At 37.4% G+C, this 19,401-nt stretch overlaps 1 protein-coding gene and 1 long non-coding RNA gene across 4 annotated transcripts in view; one reads left to right on the forward strand and one right to left on the reverse strand.

Moving 5' to 3' along the window:
• The window catches only part of CWC27 (CWC27 spliceosome associated cyclophilin), a 97,897-nt gene extending 79,333 nt beyond the window's left edge, over positions 1-18,564 (forward strand). The window contains exons 13-14 of one of the 2 annotated variants that reach the window (XM_064404698.1): positions 266-369; positions 18,152-18,564. In XM_064404698.1, the coding sequence (XP_064260768.1) occupies positions 266-369; positions 18,152-18,314 (267 nt within the window). In that variant the 3' untranslated portion in view covers positions 18,315-18,564. Of the gene's footprint in view, positions 1-265; positions 370-18,151 lie in introns of those variants that run through there. The other variant, XR_010353520.1, reaches the window with a different exon arrangement.
• LOC135290746 (uncharacterized) lies at positions 12,850-18,219 on the reverse strand. Of its 2 annotated transcripts, none has more exons than XR_010353527.1 (2): positions 18,083-18,219; positions 12,850-13,501 (listed from the first exon to the last, which is right to left on the reverse strand). It is a non-coding gene; the product is annotated as an uncharacterized LOC135290746 (long non-coding RNA). The 2 variants fall into 2 exon arrangements; XR_010353528.1 differs by having other exon boundaries at positions 12,850-17,522; positions 18,083-18,209.
• Positions 18,565-19,401: the final 837 nt, after the last annotated feature.

Consider the following 19,401-nt stretch of genomic DNA (forward strand, 5'->3'; position numbering starts at 1 on the left):
GCTTTTTCACACCTGACAGGCCCCTCCCTGCTTGGTCTTGTTGCCTCAGCATTGCCTGCCCCACTCACTCGTCAGTGCATTCCATGCAGTCCTGCTCTCACACCCGCCATCACCTCTTGCTCTCTCACCTCTCTAAAGTGTTTCTTCCAAATTCATATGAAAAATCACTCTCATTGTACTTTTTCTCAAAATAATAAAGTTGTTGTATATGTCTGTTGGTGTGTAGAAATACAGAATTTCTCTAAAACTGTGTGTTTAATTTCAGACGCTGGCATTGTTAGACCGATTTAAAACAAAGTTAACCCAGGCAATTGAAGAAACTCCTGAAAATGAGCTTTCTGAACCTGACGTAGATAATGATGAAGGATGGTGAGTTTTTTGCTTTTGGCTTTCTGTGTTTACCAATACAAATCCTGCTAACACAGTCGCACTGGTATGCATAAATTTGAGTAGCAGAAAATGTGAAGGCAGCTGCTTCATTAGTAGTCAGCTAAAAGGTACTGGTTTAGCACTCTGAAAAATGTGTCATGAGAGTAGATGACATATAATGTTCTGTAGTTTTAAATCCTTCTAAAACTGTGTGTTGAGTTTACTGTTGTGGTAAGTATTTTTAAATTATGGATGAGATGAAGATAGTCTGACTTATCTGAAGTATAAGGTGACCCCAAGGCAGTGGGCTATTACTGAAGCTGATAAAGCATGAAATAAATGGGCAGGAGATCTTTCTCCTTTTAAATGCCTTTATTAAGAAGAATCAGCTCAGGTGGGGAGAAATCGACGGGTTGCGCCCACGTCGCCGCTGCTCCCAGGCGTGGCACAGAGAAGGAGGATGATGCAGCTTTGTCCGCTGGTTTGCAGACAGAGCTGGGGACTCTGTCCTCACGGGAGAGTCGTAGATTCCTCGCTTGTTTGTCTAACACCCCGGGGCGTCTCAGTATCTTTTCAGGTTAGGGTGAGAAACAAAAAGAGTCTAAGCAGGTACGGGACTACACTCCCATCCTTAGACGTCACTTAAGTCACTTGTTGGCTCGTGATTTTAGGGGTTTTTCTTGTAAAAACTGTAAAAATTCGGGGCGCAATGCATTTCTCATCTGCATACTGGCTCTGATGTCACTGCTATTCTCTTTACCTTGGAGGGTCTGTCCTGGTGTCTTGTTGGCAAGCGGCCAGCATCAGGAAAACAATGGTTAATCACCGGCCATTAACGGGTAATTGAGGAGCTTTTCTTTGGCAGCAAAACCAAAGAGGTCTGACTGGTCTGACTTGTTTTTAACTCTGAAACTCAAAAAAAATACAACTTTCTATTCATAACAAAGCACTGCAGAAGTTACTGCCTTAATGCCTCCTGGTCAAGGAATCAGTGTGTACCCTGTTGTCTCATATTCATCTTTCATGCAAACTACCTACCTTAGGTAATCAAGGGGCTAAAAATCAATATGATTTGAAGTGGGATCTTGAAGTTCTAGGATGCATGCTGTTAAATTCTCATAAAAGTAGGCATAATGCAAAAATACATAAAATACCTGGAAAAAAGAAAATAAATCCTAGCAAAAAAGCTAGGATTGTAAGCTTATATGTCATGTTTATAAGGCAAGCATTGCAACAAAATAGGCTCTCTGCCTACAGTTTTTTTCATAGTTGTATGCGTAAGCCATTGCAGCTACAGCAAAATTACCAATAAAATAGAAACTTTAACGAAGTTCTTGATAAATGTTTTAAGACAACCAGTATTTCTGTATATCAGATGACTTAAAATTATTTTGTTACTTCTTCAAACAGTGTTTTCTTCCTTCATTATGTCTTTTCCTACCTCAGGCTCTTTGAGGTTGAGAGATAATATACAATATAAATTCTGACATCCTTGGATTTCATTGATATTTTGAGATCCTTCTGAGCTACCTAAGTGCTTCTAAGTCCTCCAAGAATTATAGAGCAATTATTTCATTTGGAAGGGACCTACAACCATCATCCTGACTGTCTGACAATTTCAGGGATGTCCAAAAGCTATATTGTTAAGGGCATTGTTCAAATGTCTCTTGAGCACTGACAGTATGGGAGCATTGATCTCTGCTCTAGGAAGCCTGGTCCAGTGTTTGACCACCCTTTTGGTAAAGAAATACTTCCAAATATCTGGTCTAAACCTCCCATGTCCACTACATGATTCCTGTATCTGGCCTTTTTATGAACATTTTATGAACTTGATCTTCATGTCCAATATTTTCTTGTCCCAGTAATACGACCAGTCTTTTAAGTACTTTTATGGAGTTGAAACATATCTTTCCTGTTTCTTTCTGAGTAACTACTGATGTCTAATCATCAGCAATGCTATCCACTGTCATTCCAGTCTTTTAAATACTTTTATGGAGTTGAAACATATCTTTCCTGTTTCTTTCTGAGTAACTACTGATGTCTATAATCATCAGCAATGCTATCCACTGTCATTCCTACTGAATTAAGAAGTGCTGTAATTTCAGATTATGAAGTTGTATTTTTGTTCAGAAAGCAGTACTACACTCAGAATTGCACTAAAACAAATACTTAAAATGATATGAAACTGCATAATAGACTAATAATTAATATCATTAATTTTGCAGCTCAGTAACTGTTCATGTTAACTTTACAGACAGATGAGGTAGTCTGTTTTCAAATAATTTACTTTGAGGCCAAGTAAATTGTAAAATGTATTTTACACATATTGGCTATAAACAACATTACCAAAGCAATGAGATCTTCTGAAAGCTTAACTATTCTTTGAAGCCCTCTGAAAGTTATATTGCAAATTTTGGATTAAGTGCTTACGTTTTCAGTACCTTTGTGGTACAGGAATATTTGACATAACTATAGTGACCTCACATTTTAAAATTCTTTCTTAATTTGAATCTACTTCTCAAAAGACAGTAACTTTATTTGATTTTTATGAAATGCAGTTAATGTATGGCATGTGCATATATCATACACGCAAACAATGTGATTCTTCCAGGCCATTTTGTAGGTCGTGGTGCTGTTTTTATGGGAAGGGAAAGCCTTGCCAGTATGCTTTGCTCTACTGTCAGGGTATGTTATCTGAGATAAAATGATTGCCTCTAAGACATTTTTATGTGTCCATGAGTGGCCACACATTGAGGTATAATTTTCTTTCTCTGTCAAGATAGAAACCATTACCAATTTGTTATGTTTTCTTTTGTTTGGCAAACTTCTCTCTGCATATTTGGCTGAGCTGCTGTATTGGCATGGCACATAGCAGACATTTGGGCACTTTTCAGCAGCATTCTACTTTTTATGCAATAAAAAAGGAAGAAATATGACTCTATTGTAAACAGTGTGTATGGTGTTTGATAATTATTACCAGACTTTACTGTCTAAGAACACATCTGAAGAAATGTTGTGAGTGCTGAAGAGAAATGCGTAAGACTAAGTTTTAATGTGGGATATCAGAATCTCTGCTGAGACATTTTATTGCAACCTCTACTGCACTGTGAGAACGATAATTTATATTTGTCTGCAGCAATCAAAATCCAGTTTCCCTGGCAGAATTCAAAAATATCATCATAAATATTTTATCTGCTCAAAGAAGGGGTCAAAGAATAAAAATGTCTGACACTAAGTAAGTGGACACAATTTTACAGCATCTGGGTACCTTAGAAAGATATTCTTGATCTGAGTTCTTCCAGCCATTATTTTCCTTGTGGTTTCATGTTGACAACTAGTGCTTGTGCTTTCCTCTTAATGATTTGTTAGATGTTCTCAGTACTATTTGATTACTTGTTGCTCATTATTTGCTTACAATCCAAATAAGAAGGACTCAGATGCATTACTATATTCTTTTTTCTTAAAGGTTGTATAGAGTGCTGCAGAGGTAGGTAGAGATTATCTGTCAGAACTCAGTTACATTCTTAGCTTAGAATCTTAACCAAGACTTTCCCCAAAAATGTAGGTGAGGTCAGTCACGATGGCAGTGAGGTGTCATTTGCTTAGAGACTAATGTTATGGAAACAGTATGTCACAAGAGAAGACCCAGTTGGAATCTACTTGATACTTGCCACTTGGATTTCTGAATAGGCTTCAAATAGGAATTTGAATGAGAAAATACTGCACAGGCTACACTCATTCAGAACACTGCTGCTACTCATCTTGTGTAGGGCTTGCTATCACACGTATAGTTGCATGCATGTGATTTTTACCCATTCAGGTAGTTAGTGACACTTCAGGGTTCTGATAGTACTAACAAATAGTTGCAACTGCAGTCAAACACAGATTTCATTCCAGAAGATGTTACAGCAACTGCAGATAACAAAACTAATGATACAGATCCTGTGAACATGACAAAATATTTTTCATAGAGAGAATCCAGCAATGGGATTAAAAAATTCTGATGCAATCAAGTACATTCAAAAATTGTTTGAGTTAATCTGTGCAAAATATTCCTCTTCAAATAGGATAAGAGTGATACTTAGTACTGTAAAACACCTTTCAGTCAAGTAATTCTGAGAGTTCCAAGTGCTTCTTTCAAGATGTGAAATCTGAGACTAGATACAGTACTCAGCTAAGTCTGTCTGTGTTGAGTGGAAGGATACTTTTTTTGTTGCTGTTTTTTTTATACCTGGTTTCCATTCCTTTCTAAGCCACAAATCCTTTCCTATTGCCTAACTTAGTTCTGTCCTGTACCCATACTGTTGATCGCTCTTACAGGAATTTAGCCATTGCACCTTTTTAATTGTATCCCATTTTTCATACTGTACTCCTATTTGCCAAAATCACATGAATTCTGAATACTCCAATAGACATTCAAAACTTCATATTATACATATGTTCTGTAATTATATTCTTCTCCAGCATAGTCATAAGTAGAAATTAACTAACCAACCATTACCACATTAAGCTTTTCACTTTGTCATTAAACTATGGCTGTTTACTCCTAAAAATAGGGCTCTCCAGCTGAATTTTTAGGAACCTTACATGCTTGTGAAATGTAAGAAATATATGTACAATTTCCTATGTGGAATATTGGTTTTTGTGGAAGGAACAGATTCTCTGCTGTAAAAATACACATCATGTCCTTAACCAAAATCTGGACTTAAACTCTTTTTCCTCTGATCTTTTAAAACAAGTGGAGGCTTCCTGAAACTACAAGTTTTACTGGCATACTGAAGTATATCTAGTGCTATGACAACTTTTGAGTTGGTGGAATTTTCTGTGGTAAGGAAGTCGCCACATTGCTTTTTGAAAACTCACCTGGTTGCCAAATCAATTTAGCATATATCTATGTATGATCTCCATTATTTATACAGTCTCATAGACAAAATGCAAAAAAAAAAGGTTCAGGAATCAACTTCAGTATCATTCTTGAACTTAAAACTTAGTTGTCCTTGTCAAGTAACTGAAAAATCAAGATGATCATCACTCCATACCACTAAAATACCATACATTGCACACAAAACCAGTAAAGTTTACAGAACTTTATAAGACACGGAAGACACATAGGTTAGGAAATCGTGATGGGTTATTTCTTGGATTGATTGAAAAGACATCCCCATTCATTCACTTATTGAGACTGATGCTCTTCAGTATCCTTATCAGTGACAGAGGCAGTGGGACCGAGTACCCCCTTAGGACATTTGCAGAGGCAGGAAGCTGAGCAGTGCAGGGGACACTGCAGAAAGATGGGATGCCATCCAGAGACACCAGGACAACCTTGAGAAGCAGGTTCATGTGAACAGCATGAAGTTCAACAAGGCCAAGGTGATGCATCTGGGCCAGGGCAATTCCAGACAAGAGCAGACTTGGGAACAGCCCTGCCCAGAAGGACTTGGGGGTGCTGGTGGCTGAGAGGCTGGACGTGACCCAGCCATGGGCACTCCCAGCCCAGAGAGCCACACGTGTCCTGGGCTGCATCCAGAGCAGGGTGGGCAGCAGGGCCAGGGAGGGGATTCTGCCCCTCTGCTCTGCGCTGCTGAGACCTCACCTGCAGGGCTGCAGCAGCTCTGGGGTCCAGCACAGGAAGGACATGGACTCTTTTGAGCTGGTTCAGAGAAGGAACACAAAAATGCGATCTGGAATATCTCTCCTGTGAGAAAAGGCTGAGAGAGCTGGGGTTGTTCAGGCTACGTAAGAGCAGGCTCTGGAAAGACCTTATTGTGATAGATATTTCAGTAATTAAAGGGTGATTAAAAGAAGGAGGGAGAGTGACTTTTTACTTGGGCAGGTAGGGACAGGATGAGAGGTGATGATTTTAAATTGAGAGATATAAATTAGATGCTAGGAAGAAATTCTTTACTCAGAGGGTAGAGGTACTCGAACAGGTTGCCCAGAGGGGTGTCAGATGACCCTTGGCAGTGGGTTGGATTGGGTGACCTTTAAAAGTCTCTTTCAATCTACACCATTATATGATTCTATAATATGAACATTGCATTGAAGCATTATTCTGTTCCTGCTTGAAAACTATTTCCATGCTGATAATCTGAGTTCTGATAAATACAGTTTTACATTGTCACTTCTTCAGTTTTGACTTTGTGAAAGATGCCAGATTCATTCTGTTGGACCTTTAATATTCAGTGTAGAAACTGAAATATTAATATGTGAAAGTTGCTCCTTACCAGATGGATATGATTATGTGAAGTGCATTAAAATTGCTGCCACCAGGGAATCAGCCAAAATCTGTATCGTCCTCGGTAGAAGGATTTGGTCTGTTATTAATCCCATCAGTTCACAAGCCAGGTCTGCAAGTAGACCCCCAGTTGATTTTCGAGTTTGTGTTACAGTGAAACCCAGTAATTTTTCTTTCATTCTGCACCTGGCCAGAAGTTTAGGATTTCTTCTTCCGGATTCAGATCTCATCACTGGCCTTTATCTGCTCTCAGTAATGCACTCTGCAGCCTTTCAGAATTTGACTGAGACTGCCAGCATGCTACATAGTTCATTTAATTAATAGCACGTGATGCCAGTGCTTCCTAACTGAACCACTGCAATGTTTCCTGGGTGGAATGTAAGGTGTTACATGTGAAACATAAAGCTCCTTAATCTTTAGAAGAGATCAGTTTTTTCCTTCCCTGTGGAGTGCTGTCACAGCTGTAACTAAGCAACAAATGCAAATAAGTCACTTAAGTTTTTTTGGAAGTATGTCTAGACTCTGAAACTTGGTCTTTCTTTTTATTTGAAATAACATAAATCCATTCAGCTTTCAGATATACTGTGGGACAAGAAAGAATGAGCAAAATGGGAATTTGGAATGAGGTGGTAGTTTTTCACATGGTTTTTCAGTCTAAAATTCTTCTGGTTACTTACCTTTGTTGACTCTAAACTATTCTAAATGTTGGTTAATTTGAGGTATAGGAAAAGTAGACTATTTTTTTAAAATCAATATGAAAAAGTCAGTACCTGAAATACCTTCCAATTTAGAAAAAAGGTTGTTGTGAAAACTGTGTGACAGTCAAGGTCTTCTATTTTAAATAAAAAGGTATTTCATGTCTTGCTTAATGGATAGTTTCATGTCCATATTGTATAATTACTAGTGTTGTCGAAACTATTGTCCTCTTAAGCTATTTATAAAAAAAATCATGTAAGATGATGAGGATTAAAACCAATTCAAATGAATGTAATGACATGCATACTTTAAAGGCACTGTTTAAAATCTCGTGTGTCTTACAAAGCTTTTAAACATATCTTCTTCTTGCTCATAAAATATCTCAGTCTGCACAGTGATGCTTTACATAGATCAGATCACCTGATTTTAGCAGAAATTGAAGGGAATTGGTCTGGTTTTATTAATTTATTTGTTCTATGGACAAAAAACTCACAGAAGTTCAGTGCTAATCATTTAAAGTGCAGCCTGGTTTATATAAGTCAGATACTGTAATCTGTTCCCAATTCTGAATTTCAGAAAACTATCACTGAGGCCACTTAAATATTGTGGGAACACTGGGTGCTAATTCTGAGTTCTTTTTGCCAGGACAATAATTGCAATTCGAGTGTTCAATTTTTTACCTAGTTTGTAGAGATAGTTTCATTTTACTCTAGAACAAACAGAAAATAAATCTTTATATTAAATGAAGGTACTCTCTATCCACCATCAATAGTTATGCCCTCTATCTTGTTTAAGAAACATATTTGTTCATAATACAAGGAAGTTTCCTTTCAGAATATTTATGATTGGTTTCATGAAAAATATGGCACAATTAGGAGTAGCAACACACAATATTTTACTTACCTTGTATTCTCACAGTAAAGGTTTTGTAACAGAGGGTGATTTGGGTCTTAAAACAGTATCAAGGCATCACTTTCCAATGTCTGTTGTAGCGTATAGACTAGAATTAGTTTGGGCTTGTTTTTTAATTGAAATAGCAATTTTAGAATCAGGCAAATGCTGAAGTTAGCCAGACTGGTTTTATATTACAATATTTACTTTCTATTAAGAACTAAATCACAATGCACACTATTAGTATTTAATCCATATACATTTGATAATGTGTTTTATTTCCAGGATTTCCTATTTACTGCAGTATATACTATTGAAATTTGCAGGGTGAAGTTCTTCAGGATAGACACCTAAAATACTGGTTAAATTTCTTTTATAAAAGTTGTTGTATATGCATTTCATAAAATACAGATTTTTCTTTCCTACAAAACCTCATATTTAGGGTTATGAAATACAGCTTCCTCAAGATTAGCACCAGTCTTTGCAGCTTCAGTTGCAGAAGCTTAATGACAAACACAGAAAACCCCTGAAAAGTAAGCTGCAGTCTGTTTTACATGCTGATGCTAGCCTGGGGAATGACAGAAAAAGTGCTGCTGTAATTTATGCCAGTGAGGCACAAAGATGGATTAAAGCCATGTTTGCTCCCCTCCTCCCATCCAGACTTGAGCCAGCGTTCCTTCACTAGTCTGGAAAAACTGGCTCTATATTAGGTCTCTCCTGCTAAGGCCATTGATTTACTCAACTACATTTTTTAAAAGTTGACAAAATACTTACTTGATTGTTACAAAGGATAAATGAGTGCCAGAGGTCTGTATTAGAAACACATTGGAAAGAGAGGTTTCTTTTCTGTTTGGCAAAAAAATAAGCATTTGTTTGGGTTTTAGTGCTGCCACTAACCTTTAAAGGAAGAAAAAAAAATCTTCTGCTGTAAATCTTTCTTTTTTCCCTCCAGTTTTGTCTCCACCTTCACCCCTGTACTGCTAGAATGTGGCCAGACCTTGCTTGATTTGTAAATGCCACCCCCTACCCCACTGCTTCAGTCAGTAATTCAAATTAACAAATTGTTCTTCTGTTGACATTGTATATTGATTGCCTCTAGCTGTTCAGCATGTCTGAGAAACTCAGAGCATTTAAAGTGGGGGTTTTTGCTTGTTTATTTTTTGCTAATTCCTCTGTATCTGAGCTTATTTCGACTAGGCATCTGAATTTTGACTACTGTTTGACTTAAATTCAGAGATGATCCATACTTCAGTTCAGGGATATCTTGTTTTAGATATACTGTCTGGAAATCTGACTTTTTTATTGCCAGAAAATCTAGTAAAGAATGAAGAAATAATCTCCTAAATCTTTATTAGTCTGGCTTAAGCTTCCTGTGTATTTACACACCTTTTCAAGCACCCCAACTTCATCACATTGAATGACAAATTTAAAAAGTGAGGATTTTATATATTCAGAATGAGAGAGGGAGGGGCAAAAGAAAAGGGAGAGTGTCCAGAGAAATCTGAATGTTTTGAAAATCTGAGTATTTTTGTGCTAGAAATACTCTCCTCTCCTTTCTTTTCACTCTAGCTCTGTGCTGTGTTGATACAATAATGCCTGACTGCTTGTGTTAACAGTTTGCTGACTGACTTCAGGGTATCAGATGTTGTACAAGCTGTTGTACAAGCTATTGCTGGGGACAGGATGCTAGAACAGATGGATCACTGGTCTGTTCCACTATGGTGGCTCCCATGTACTCGTAGTAAATGCTGTGTAGAGCTTTTCTGTACTGGTATGCTGTCTGGAACTATGTCTGGAATTTGCATTTTAGTCTTCCATACCAGTCTACTCTACCAGGAGCAGTTGTTTATTTAAAGTATCCATCTTCTTCTATCAACCTACTTAACATTTTTGTGAAGGGGTCAAGGATGTAGTGTAAATATACTATACATATTAATTGTTATAGAGCAGAAGCAATATCAAGATAGGATAGGATAACTCAAGATAGGATAACTGAATTTTATTCAGAGGAATATTTATTGCTCGAAAAAGTAAGTCACCATAGTTGAACATAGTTCTCCTGATACTATGAAAAGCCATCATATTTTCCCACAGATTATTATGAATAAGGTGAGCTTTTTCATAGCTAAAGTGATTTCCCCTTCTCTTAAAAGGTTACTTACAGTTAAATGTTCTTTCAAGAGAAAAATATTTTTATTACTATCTTAAGCAGTCCGAGGATACAATACTATATTAGTCTTCACCAAGATTAGGTTACTTTGTTGTTAGCTTTGCAAAAACTGGTATCTTCGGGGTTCTTTTTAAGCTGGAGGTCCCATGGTTAGTGAAACTATTGGTTTCTTTTTCTAATTTTGGTAGTGATTATTTTGTGATAAAACTAAACATATTACAGTTCAAATAAACGATCTCAGAAAATATTATTTTAGAAATATCTGCAGAAGTTCTGTTCTCATAATTTTATGCTGCAGGTCAACACAAAGAGAAATTATAAACAATTAAATCTTCAATCTGTGGAGGATCCAAAACTTGCTGGTTATTCTGAAGAGGTTAAGCCAATTTTCAGTCCTCCAGTAACTGTAATATACAAATTCAAAGGGCTTCTTAAAGTTACCAGAACTGTAGGGAATGACTCTGTATAATATTTTTCAAGCATGTTTTCATCAGTTTTACTTGCTGAACACTGGGGACATTTTTGCTTTGTGCAAGAGCATCAGTAATACCTCCATTGTTGTCATGGTTTAACGCAGCCGCCAGCCAAGCCCTGGGCAGCTGCTCACTCACTGCCCCACTCAGCAGGATGAATCAGGAGGGTAAAACCTGAAAAACTCATGGGTTGAGATACACACTGTTTAATAGGGAAAACAAAAGCCCCACACACAAGTAGAGTGAAATAAGGAATTAATTTCCTGCTTCCCATGAGCAGCAGGGCGCATTCAGCCATCTCCAGGACAGCAGGGCCCTATCCTGCATGACAGTAACTTGGGAAGACAAATACCATTGCCCTAAACATCTCCCTTTTCCTTCTTCTTCCCCGCATTGTATATACTGAGCTTGATGCCACATGGTCTGGAATATCCCTTTGCTCAGCTGGGGTCACCTGTCCTGGCTGTGTCTCCTCCCAGCCCCCAGTCCCCTTACCACCATGGCAGTAGGAGAAGCAGAAAAGGCCTTGGCTCTGTGTGAGCTCTGCTCAGCAATACCAAAAACATCTCTGTATTGTCAGAGTTCAGCACAAATCCAAAACACAGCCCCACATCAGCCACTGTGGAGAAAGTTAATTCTCCCCCAGTCAAAATCAGCACAAACAGCTGAAACCCGAAGTACTGTAAACTATAAGACTCTTCTGGGTCTTGCAATTAACCTCAGGAGAGTGCAGGGTGGGGCGGTGTTTATAGCAATAGTAAAATTTTAAATTTCTGTTTAAAATCTGTATCATAATCCCTAACATGGATTGAAACAATATTATTTTGAAGTAGTAAGTATTATGTGAATACTTAACATTTGAAGTGGACTGCAATATGATGCATAGCTGTATTTATAATTATTTTCTCACTACTCTTCTAAGCATTTTTAAACATTTAAAACTTCCAGGGAATAACTAATTACTTTGATTTTGCTAGATCTGAATAGTAAATTTTATTTCTCTTTTTAAATATCAAGTCAATAAACATGAAAAATACATGAAAGCATGTATGAAAGCATTTTAAAAAAGGGACAAGATATCCCATCATTAGGAAGGGAGATGAGGAAAGAGAAACAAGGAATGTGGAATGATGAAAACAAGTACTGAAAAAAAGAAAGAGTGATATCTCTTAGTGGTAATAATCACAGCAGAAACTAGGACCAGAAATTATTCCTAGAAAGTTTTGTGTGAGTCATCTCTTCTCCCAGTTAACAAGTGATAGGAGAAGAGCATGCAGCCTTAAGTTGTACCAGGGGAGGTTTAGATTGGATGTTGGGGAAAATTTTCTTGACCACAAAGGTTGTCAGGCATAGGAACAGGCTGCCCAGGGAAGTGGCTCCATCCCTGGAGGAATTTAAAAAGCATGTAGATGTGGCACTTCAGGACATGGTTTAGTGGGCTTGGCAGTGCTGGATCAATGGTCAAATTTTTTGATCCAAAAGGTACTTCCCAACTCCAGTGTTTCTATAGTTCTCTGATTATTAGCTTACTTAAAGTGAAATCGTACATGGTTTGGCAAACTAGGTGTGGTGGAAATGTGTGATACAGTGTAAGATTTAAATACCAAGTGCTACAAAGGGATACAGGCTTTTGTAGGTAATTTAGCACAGCTCCAGTATTATGAGTTAATGAGACAAACAATTCTCAAGAAAATTGTTTTCTGAAACATCTTTTTTGAGACAGAAGTGGTTGTGTGAAACAGTGATAATTAGAGAGATGAATCCATCTTTGAGACTGGGTCTATCATGGTTCTTAGGATATCAACCCTCATTGCTGTTAAGAATTAAAAACTACTTCAAGTACTTGGTAAAAAATTGTTCTTTTAATTTTCTTTTAATGATAAGGGAGAGAAACTTGGATTTTCACTGCTTTGCCTGAAAAGAGAGATGATGTGTTATGTTACACAAGAAGGAAAAAAAAAAACTAGATGTTGAGACAGGGCAAACAGAAGCTACAAAATTTGCTTATACAAGAGTTGTATTACACAGAGCACTTAATGATAGTTGCATATTTCATTAGAGACATAAACATACTTCCTCTCTTCTGCTGCATTGTGTTTACAAAATTATTTGTAAAGCTCTTGGACACACTTGTGCAAGGAATAATGACAGCAGCCTGACCCAAGAGGCTTATTTTGCTTGTAGCATCTCAATTCAAAACACTTTTTAAAAAATGGAAAAAGATTAGATGTTAGTAATGTATTTCCTCCTTCAAAATTTCCTTTGTTTCATGGCCTTGACATTCTTTTTGCCTTGTTCTTGTTCTTGCCTTGATTCAAAATTTATACTTCTTTTAAATTGTCATTTGACAATTTTCTTCACTTGATTTACATTTTGATAAGTCTTTCTCTCTGTTTTTGTTTCTCATTCTTATATTTTTTTTAGTCTTTCCCTTCCTCATGTTTTTTTTGTGATCTCTTAACTGTCTCTCGGTGTTTCTCTAATGTCTCTCTTCTTCCTGTGCCACCCACTATTCTTCTGGGAGCAGAGAGTGCCAGTGAGTTTGTTCTTCCAGAGCAGCCTGACTTTCTTTCCTTGGGAGAGAGATCTCCTTTGCTTTGATCGTGAATTCTCATCTGTTTTCTCATCTGGTCACTTGAATTACTTTTCTGTCCACTACCTAGGTACCTAGAGGATTGTGGAAGAAAAGTGCTAGAATGTTTCTTACATTAATGAGTTTTGATTACACTTCAATATTTACTGTATTTGAAGGAAAATTAGCATTAAGTAGAATCTAATTTACAGAAAGCAATAGTGTTTGAGTACCTGTCATTGTTTTTGTTTTAAATATGGGATGCATTGTGAAACTGAGAAAATAGGAAGCCTGTTACTTGAAATCAATGTTCAACTCAGAAACAAGTGGTACTGCTAGTAATTATGGTTCATATTGGTCCCAGCCTATACAATACAACTGAATTTCTTGACACAGATACTTGATCCTTCTGCATTCATTTTAGGCAACCTGATGGAAAGAACCAATAATTATCATAAAACACAGCCATAATGTTCAAAATTACAATACTCTACATTTTATAACAACATGATTAGTTGCTTTATTTATTTTGTATGCATTTAGTGTAAAAAGAAGGAGTATGGCACCAACTGGAATGTTTTATGCAGCCCCCTCCAAAGTGCAGGCATTTTCCTAAAACTGCTTAAGAATTTACTGCTGCTCTGCCAGAAGCTACTACCCTTACAGTTGGCAGGATGTAACTTTTGCTCATACTTGTTGATGACTTTCTGTTTAAAATGCTGATGTAGTTGTGTGCAAGATAATGTCCCAGATTTACCTCCAGGCACCAGGAGGTTTGCTCTGTAGGGCCATATGTGCAAGGAAAGTCAAAGGGGTCAGTAGGCAGGTGGTAGCAAACAACAGCTATATCAGTTTGAAAAGCAAGTGTGGTCTTAGGCAATATAGCTTTGCCCTTTCATTTCACTTAGTATAAAAATCACTGATGCAAAGTTTCAGCTTTATCAGTAGAACAAAAGCATAGTGCTCCTTACTCTTGCCAAGATTCAAAATTATTCAGATCCCTGATTGCCACTTCAGTTTCTCCCAAAAGGGGTTCTGGAAAGGCCAAAGCTTTTGGACCACGGGGATTCTTTTTATGCTACACTTAACAAGACTACCACCTGTCAGCAGTTGGCACATGGTTCAGATCCAGTGCATGGCTCACACATCTCAAAAGCAGAGGGATTACAGTATATCATATCTTTTGTTACAAGTACTGTCTCACTGGAGTACTTCAAAAGAGCTTGATCTGTTTGCTGACCTGAGAATATCACTAGGCCACAGGAGTATCATTGTACCTTTGAAATCCTGTGCTCTCTCTGAAACTCTTAAAATAATTTGTGTATTTCAGTGTAACGTTTCAAGACATTCAATTTTTGGAATACAGAAGAGAGCCAACTACTGTGTTCTTTAGTAATTTGAAAGGGAAGAAATGCAGGGCAGCTTCTCCCCCATTACATGGGGTAGGACCATGGTCAACTTGTAGGATGCTGTCATCTGGTCAGGGTAAAAATCAACCTATTCAGCAATAAATCCTTGCAAAGATTGCTTGTTCATTTCTGTTAATCTTATCAGAAATCTTGTGATTGTGTCTTCTATTTAGGAGGAACAACAACTTGCACAACTAGGTACTTCAAACCCAGAGTAATCATATTGTGAAAGCTATTTTATTTTACACCTTTTTAGCAAAAACATTAAGCTGTAAAATTGAGGTTTTGTTTTCTTTTGTGTTTTGCTTTGTAAAACAGACTACCTCTCATCCTTTAAATTTTGAAGAAAAGTGGTCGTTAAAATTGAATGTCTCTATTATACAAAACGAGCTGTCAGCAATCAGTGATAAGCACAAGTTAGTTGGTTCCTGAAGACCAGAGACACAGAGATGAAGTTACTACTTTCAGCACAGTGACTGCAGAAACATGACTGGGCAGCCAGCTCCTCACCAAACCCAGGAGCATGCAGAAGGGAAGAGAGCTATAAATTGAACAAGGAAAAGTCTTATGAAACTTATATTTGTGGAACTACGCCCTTACTCTACACTTGGAAAATTATGCAAAGGCAAACTTCAGTTAGAGGAACTAGAGTAAGATTAATTTAAACTCAAATGCTTAATATAGAAATATTAAATGCTTCCTATGTTCCTTTAAAAAAATTAATTGGTTTTGAAGAACAGTATTCACTGAGACTCACCGTCCATATAGGTGCAGAATAGGTCTACCTGGGAAGATGAGTGACTTGCTAAAATAAGCTTAAGTTCACAGAAAGAAAATATTCTTAAAGTCTCCACTGCAGTCTGTGTTTATTTGCTTTACCTCTGAGATGCTGCATCTAAAATTCATTCTGGGAATATCAAAAAGTTTCTTAATATTGGCTTATTTTTAATCACAGCTGGGAGTGTCTTAGTGGAAAGTTATGAATAAGAGTCAGAGACTATGACTTCTTTCAGCTCTTGGGGAGAAGTAAATATTGCTTAGTCTGAATCTACTGCATCTAATTTGCAAACTACTTGGGGCACTGTATGGCCTGACTAAGAATTAGAGATGCATTTAATTTAAATTCCTCTTAGTTGTATCCTGCAGGTTATGTCCTGTGCTATAGTATTCTTGGAAAACCTGAGTTGCTGAAAGGACTGAGTGTGACTACACTTCTACTTACACTCCTATAACACACTTTAAAACCATGCACCGAGGAATGACTCCATCTCTTAGGCCTCTACTTTATTCATACTAGGACAGAGGGATTTGATATGTGTACTCATCTTTAATAAGTTGAGAAGAATATGACAAATGCAGAAAGCATGTTAGCCAAAATAAATTACTTCAGTCCCTCCACTGTGAGACAATGTTTTTATAATTAAACTACAAATATGCAACCATGAGTCACTCTGATGGTACATTATGTTATTCTGAATTGTAGAGATGACTAAAAAAAACAAGTTTGGGTGTTAGTAGTGTGGACAGGGTTATAAACTACCTAAGTTTCTTATACTGGAAACAACTTAAGTATTTATGAAGCACATATGTCAAGAATCAGTTGTGATGAAAATTCTCAATTTTTGTTTGTAGGAATTTTCTAAAGCATTCAAGCAGATCATGTGTGGTCTTATAGCTTTGATTTTTTTCTGGTTTGTTTAATAGTACTATATTGTAATCTGCAATAACTGAGCTGGTTCTCCCTCCCTTTCTTTATGTATGGAGATTTCCACTAAAGCTCTTTGAAAACTGTTTAGTTCAGAATGTCTTACATGTTGTAAGAGACCAATAAAGCAGTGCTTCATTGGCCACAAAACTTTCCTTTTGAAACTTGCTCGTTTTCTTGGATTTTCTGTCACGAAGACTGTTGACAAAGACATGCTATAGAGATTGATATGCTTAGATTCAGATCAGTGTAGTTCTTAACTTGTCCTATTGAAGTCAAAGAATATTTTGAAATTGATTTCATAGAATCCAAAGGATAAGTGTGGGTTTTGCCTAGATATATGAGTTGGCACTGAAAAAACTAATTTACCACATCTCTGGGCAGCCTGTTCCAGTATTTCACCACCCTTGTCTTAAAAGATATCTTTCTTAACCCATCTGAATATATGCTCTTTTGGTTTAAAACCTTTGCCCTTTGTCCTGTAGCTACAGGCCCTGCTAAAGGATCTGTCACCGTCAGTCCTAGTAAGTCCTGTTGTGTACTGCAGTAAGATCTCCTGAGAGCCTTCTCTTATCCAGGATGAATGGTCCTATCTCTGAGCTTGTCCTCACAGGAGTGCTGCTCCATCCCTCTGATCACCTTTGTGGCCTCCTCTGGACTCCCTCCAGCAGGTCCATGTCCTTCCTGTGCTGTGACCCCAGAGCTGCTGCAGCCCTGCAGGTGGGGTCTGAGCAGAGCAGAGCAGAGGGGCAGAATCCCCTCCCTGCCCTGCTGCCCACCCTGCTCTGGATGCAGCCCAGCACACGTGTGGCTCTCTGGGCTGGGAGTGCCCATGGCTGGGTCATGTCCAGCCTCTCAGCCACCAGCACCTGTAAGTTCCTCTTGGCAGAGCTGCTTCAATCCCTTCTTCTTCCACTGTGTGTTGTTATCAGCAGTTGCCCAGGTGTAAGGTCTAGTACTTGGCCTTGTTGAACCTCCTGCAGTTCACATGCACCACTTTTCCTTTATGTAACAGTGATATTTTCAGATTACTAGAAATTTGCTGAAATTAGGAAATATCCAATGGGGGCAAAACTTCTAATGAACAGTAGGAAAAACATTGAATTGAACAAGGCATTTGTTTAGTCTGGTATTCTGAGAATTAAAAAGCATGATCTGAACCAGGTTAATGTGAAGCAGCAGGACATGAAGCATTCCCCTTTTGATCTTCTGTGTACCTACTTCAGGCATTTTCCATGTAAACTCTTCCCCACTTTTGTAAAACCCTCCACCCTGGTGAAAGGTGTCTAAAGTGACTAATGGGAAAATTTGAGAAACACTCCCTGTTTTGCCATACATTTTGGAAGATATGCTAAATAGGAAAAAAAGCAAGAAAACACAAGTTTTATCTGTATTTAGCTATATTTTTCAAAAGGAGGCTTTACAAAATTCTCACCTTATAATATAAGGTTCTTCTAAGAAATATTAAAAAAAAAAAAAACTAAAAAACAAAAAAAAACACCACAAACAAACGCAGGCCAGTTCTTTTTTGCTATGACCAAAAAAAAAATCAGAAATCTTACCATGCATATTGTAATTACAAATTGTAGCTTCCATTCTTTCACTGAGTTGGAGTTTGGTTTTTTTTGTAGGATGTCACATGTGCTTCAGTTTGAAGACAGAAGCAGAAAGGTGAAAGATGCAAGCATGCAGGATGAAGATACTTTTGAGATCTATGATCCACGGAATCCTGTAACTAAGAGGAGAAGAGAAGAAAGCAAGAAGATAATGAGAGAAAAAAAGGAAAGGAGATAAAAAGAGTGTAAAGTTAGCCAGAGCTGCCTTGGAAAGTGACTGCAATAAAGCACTGGCTCTTCTGTAAGCTGATCCTAAAAATACTACTGGACAAGTGTGAAAAGGAATCTCTCAAGAACCTGTCGTGCAGTTTTGAAGCAGAGCTATCATTTGTTTCTTAAGTTGTGCAGTCAAGTGCTCTCACTGCATTCATTATCCAACCTCTCTAAAGGTTTTTAGAATGATGTATTTAATAAAACAGCTGACTTGACTTTTGTCTGTGTTTTTATTACAGTAGTAAAAATCTTTGATTAATCAAAATATTATAATGAAAAGGTTTTCAACATAATGAATGGGAATTTGTCTAAGTGAGGGTCAGGTTAGAAGATGGAAACCCTATCTGCAGGCTTTTAAGATTTTATGTTAATTATTTTCATTGTTCTTTAAAAGACACGTAAACTTTGCCTGCCTGAACCACTGTGGCACAGAATTAAGATGATGCAGTACTTTTTAGAATGGTCACAGCTTTCTTGAAACAAGCAAAGCTTAATTTGAGAATCTGGCTATTGTCTCCTTCTTTTTAAATACGCATTCCAGTACAGATCTCATCTTGGGAAGCTGGGATAATGTATTTTAGATGTGTTATTTCACTATCCATACCACATGAATAAAAAAGAGAATCTGAATATGCTGTAATGGTTGTTTAAACCACTTGTTGCAATACCAGAAAGATCCCTTTGGTAGAATTTTCACTGTAAAGTGGCAGTTAATGTTAATTAGTGGCAGGTTGGTTAATTAGTGCAGTACAGAAACAAAAGGAAATATGATCAGTCTCATTAAAAACATAACTTTGCTTTAAACAATTATTCTGTCGTCTAAAATTGAACTCAATTGAGCTCAAGCCTCCAGTTTATAGATTTTCCTCATATTTTACAACTCTGGATGTTAATATTTTTACAGATAAACAGGAATTTTAATTGCTCCTTTACAGCAGTTCTGGTGCCACAGGAACATGAATTGCCCAAATAGCCAACAGCTGAAGGAGGAGTGAACAAGGTCATTAAAAAGTGCCACCAGAGCAGTGTTTTGCTGATGTTGTTTTTAGAAC

This window comes from Passer domesticus, chromosome Z (genome assembly GCF_036417665.1).
Source record: "Passer domesticus isolate bPasDom1 chromosome Z, bPasDom1.hap1, whole genome shotgun sequence".
In the NCBI taxonomy this organism is placed as follows: Eukaryota; Metazoa; Chordata; class Aves; order Passeriformes; family Passeridae; genus Passer; species Passer domesticus.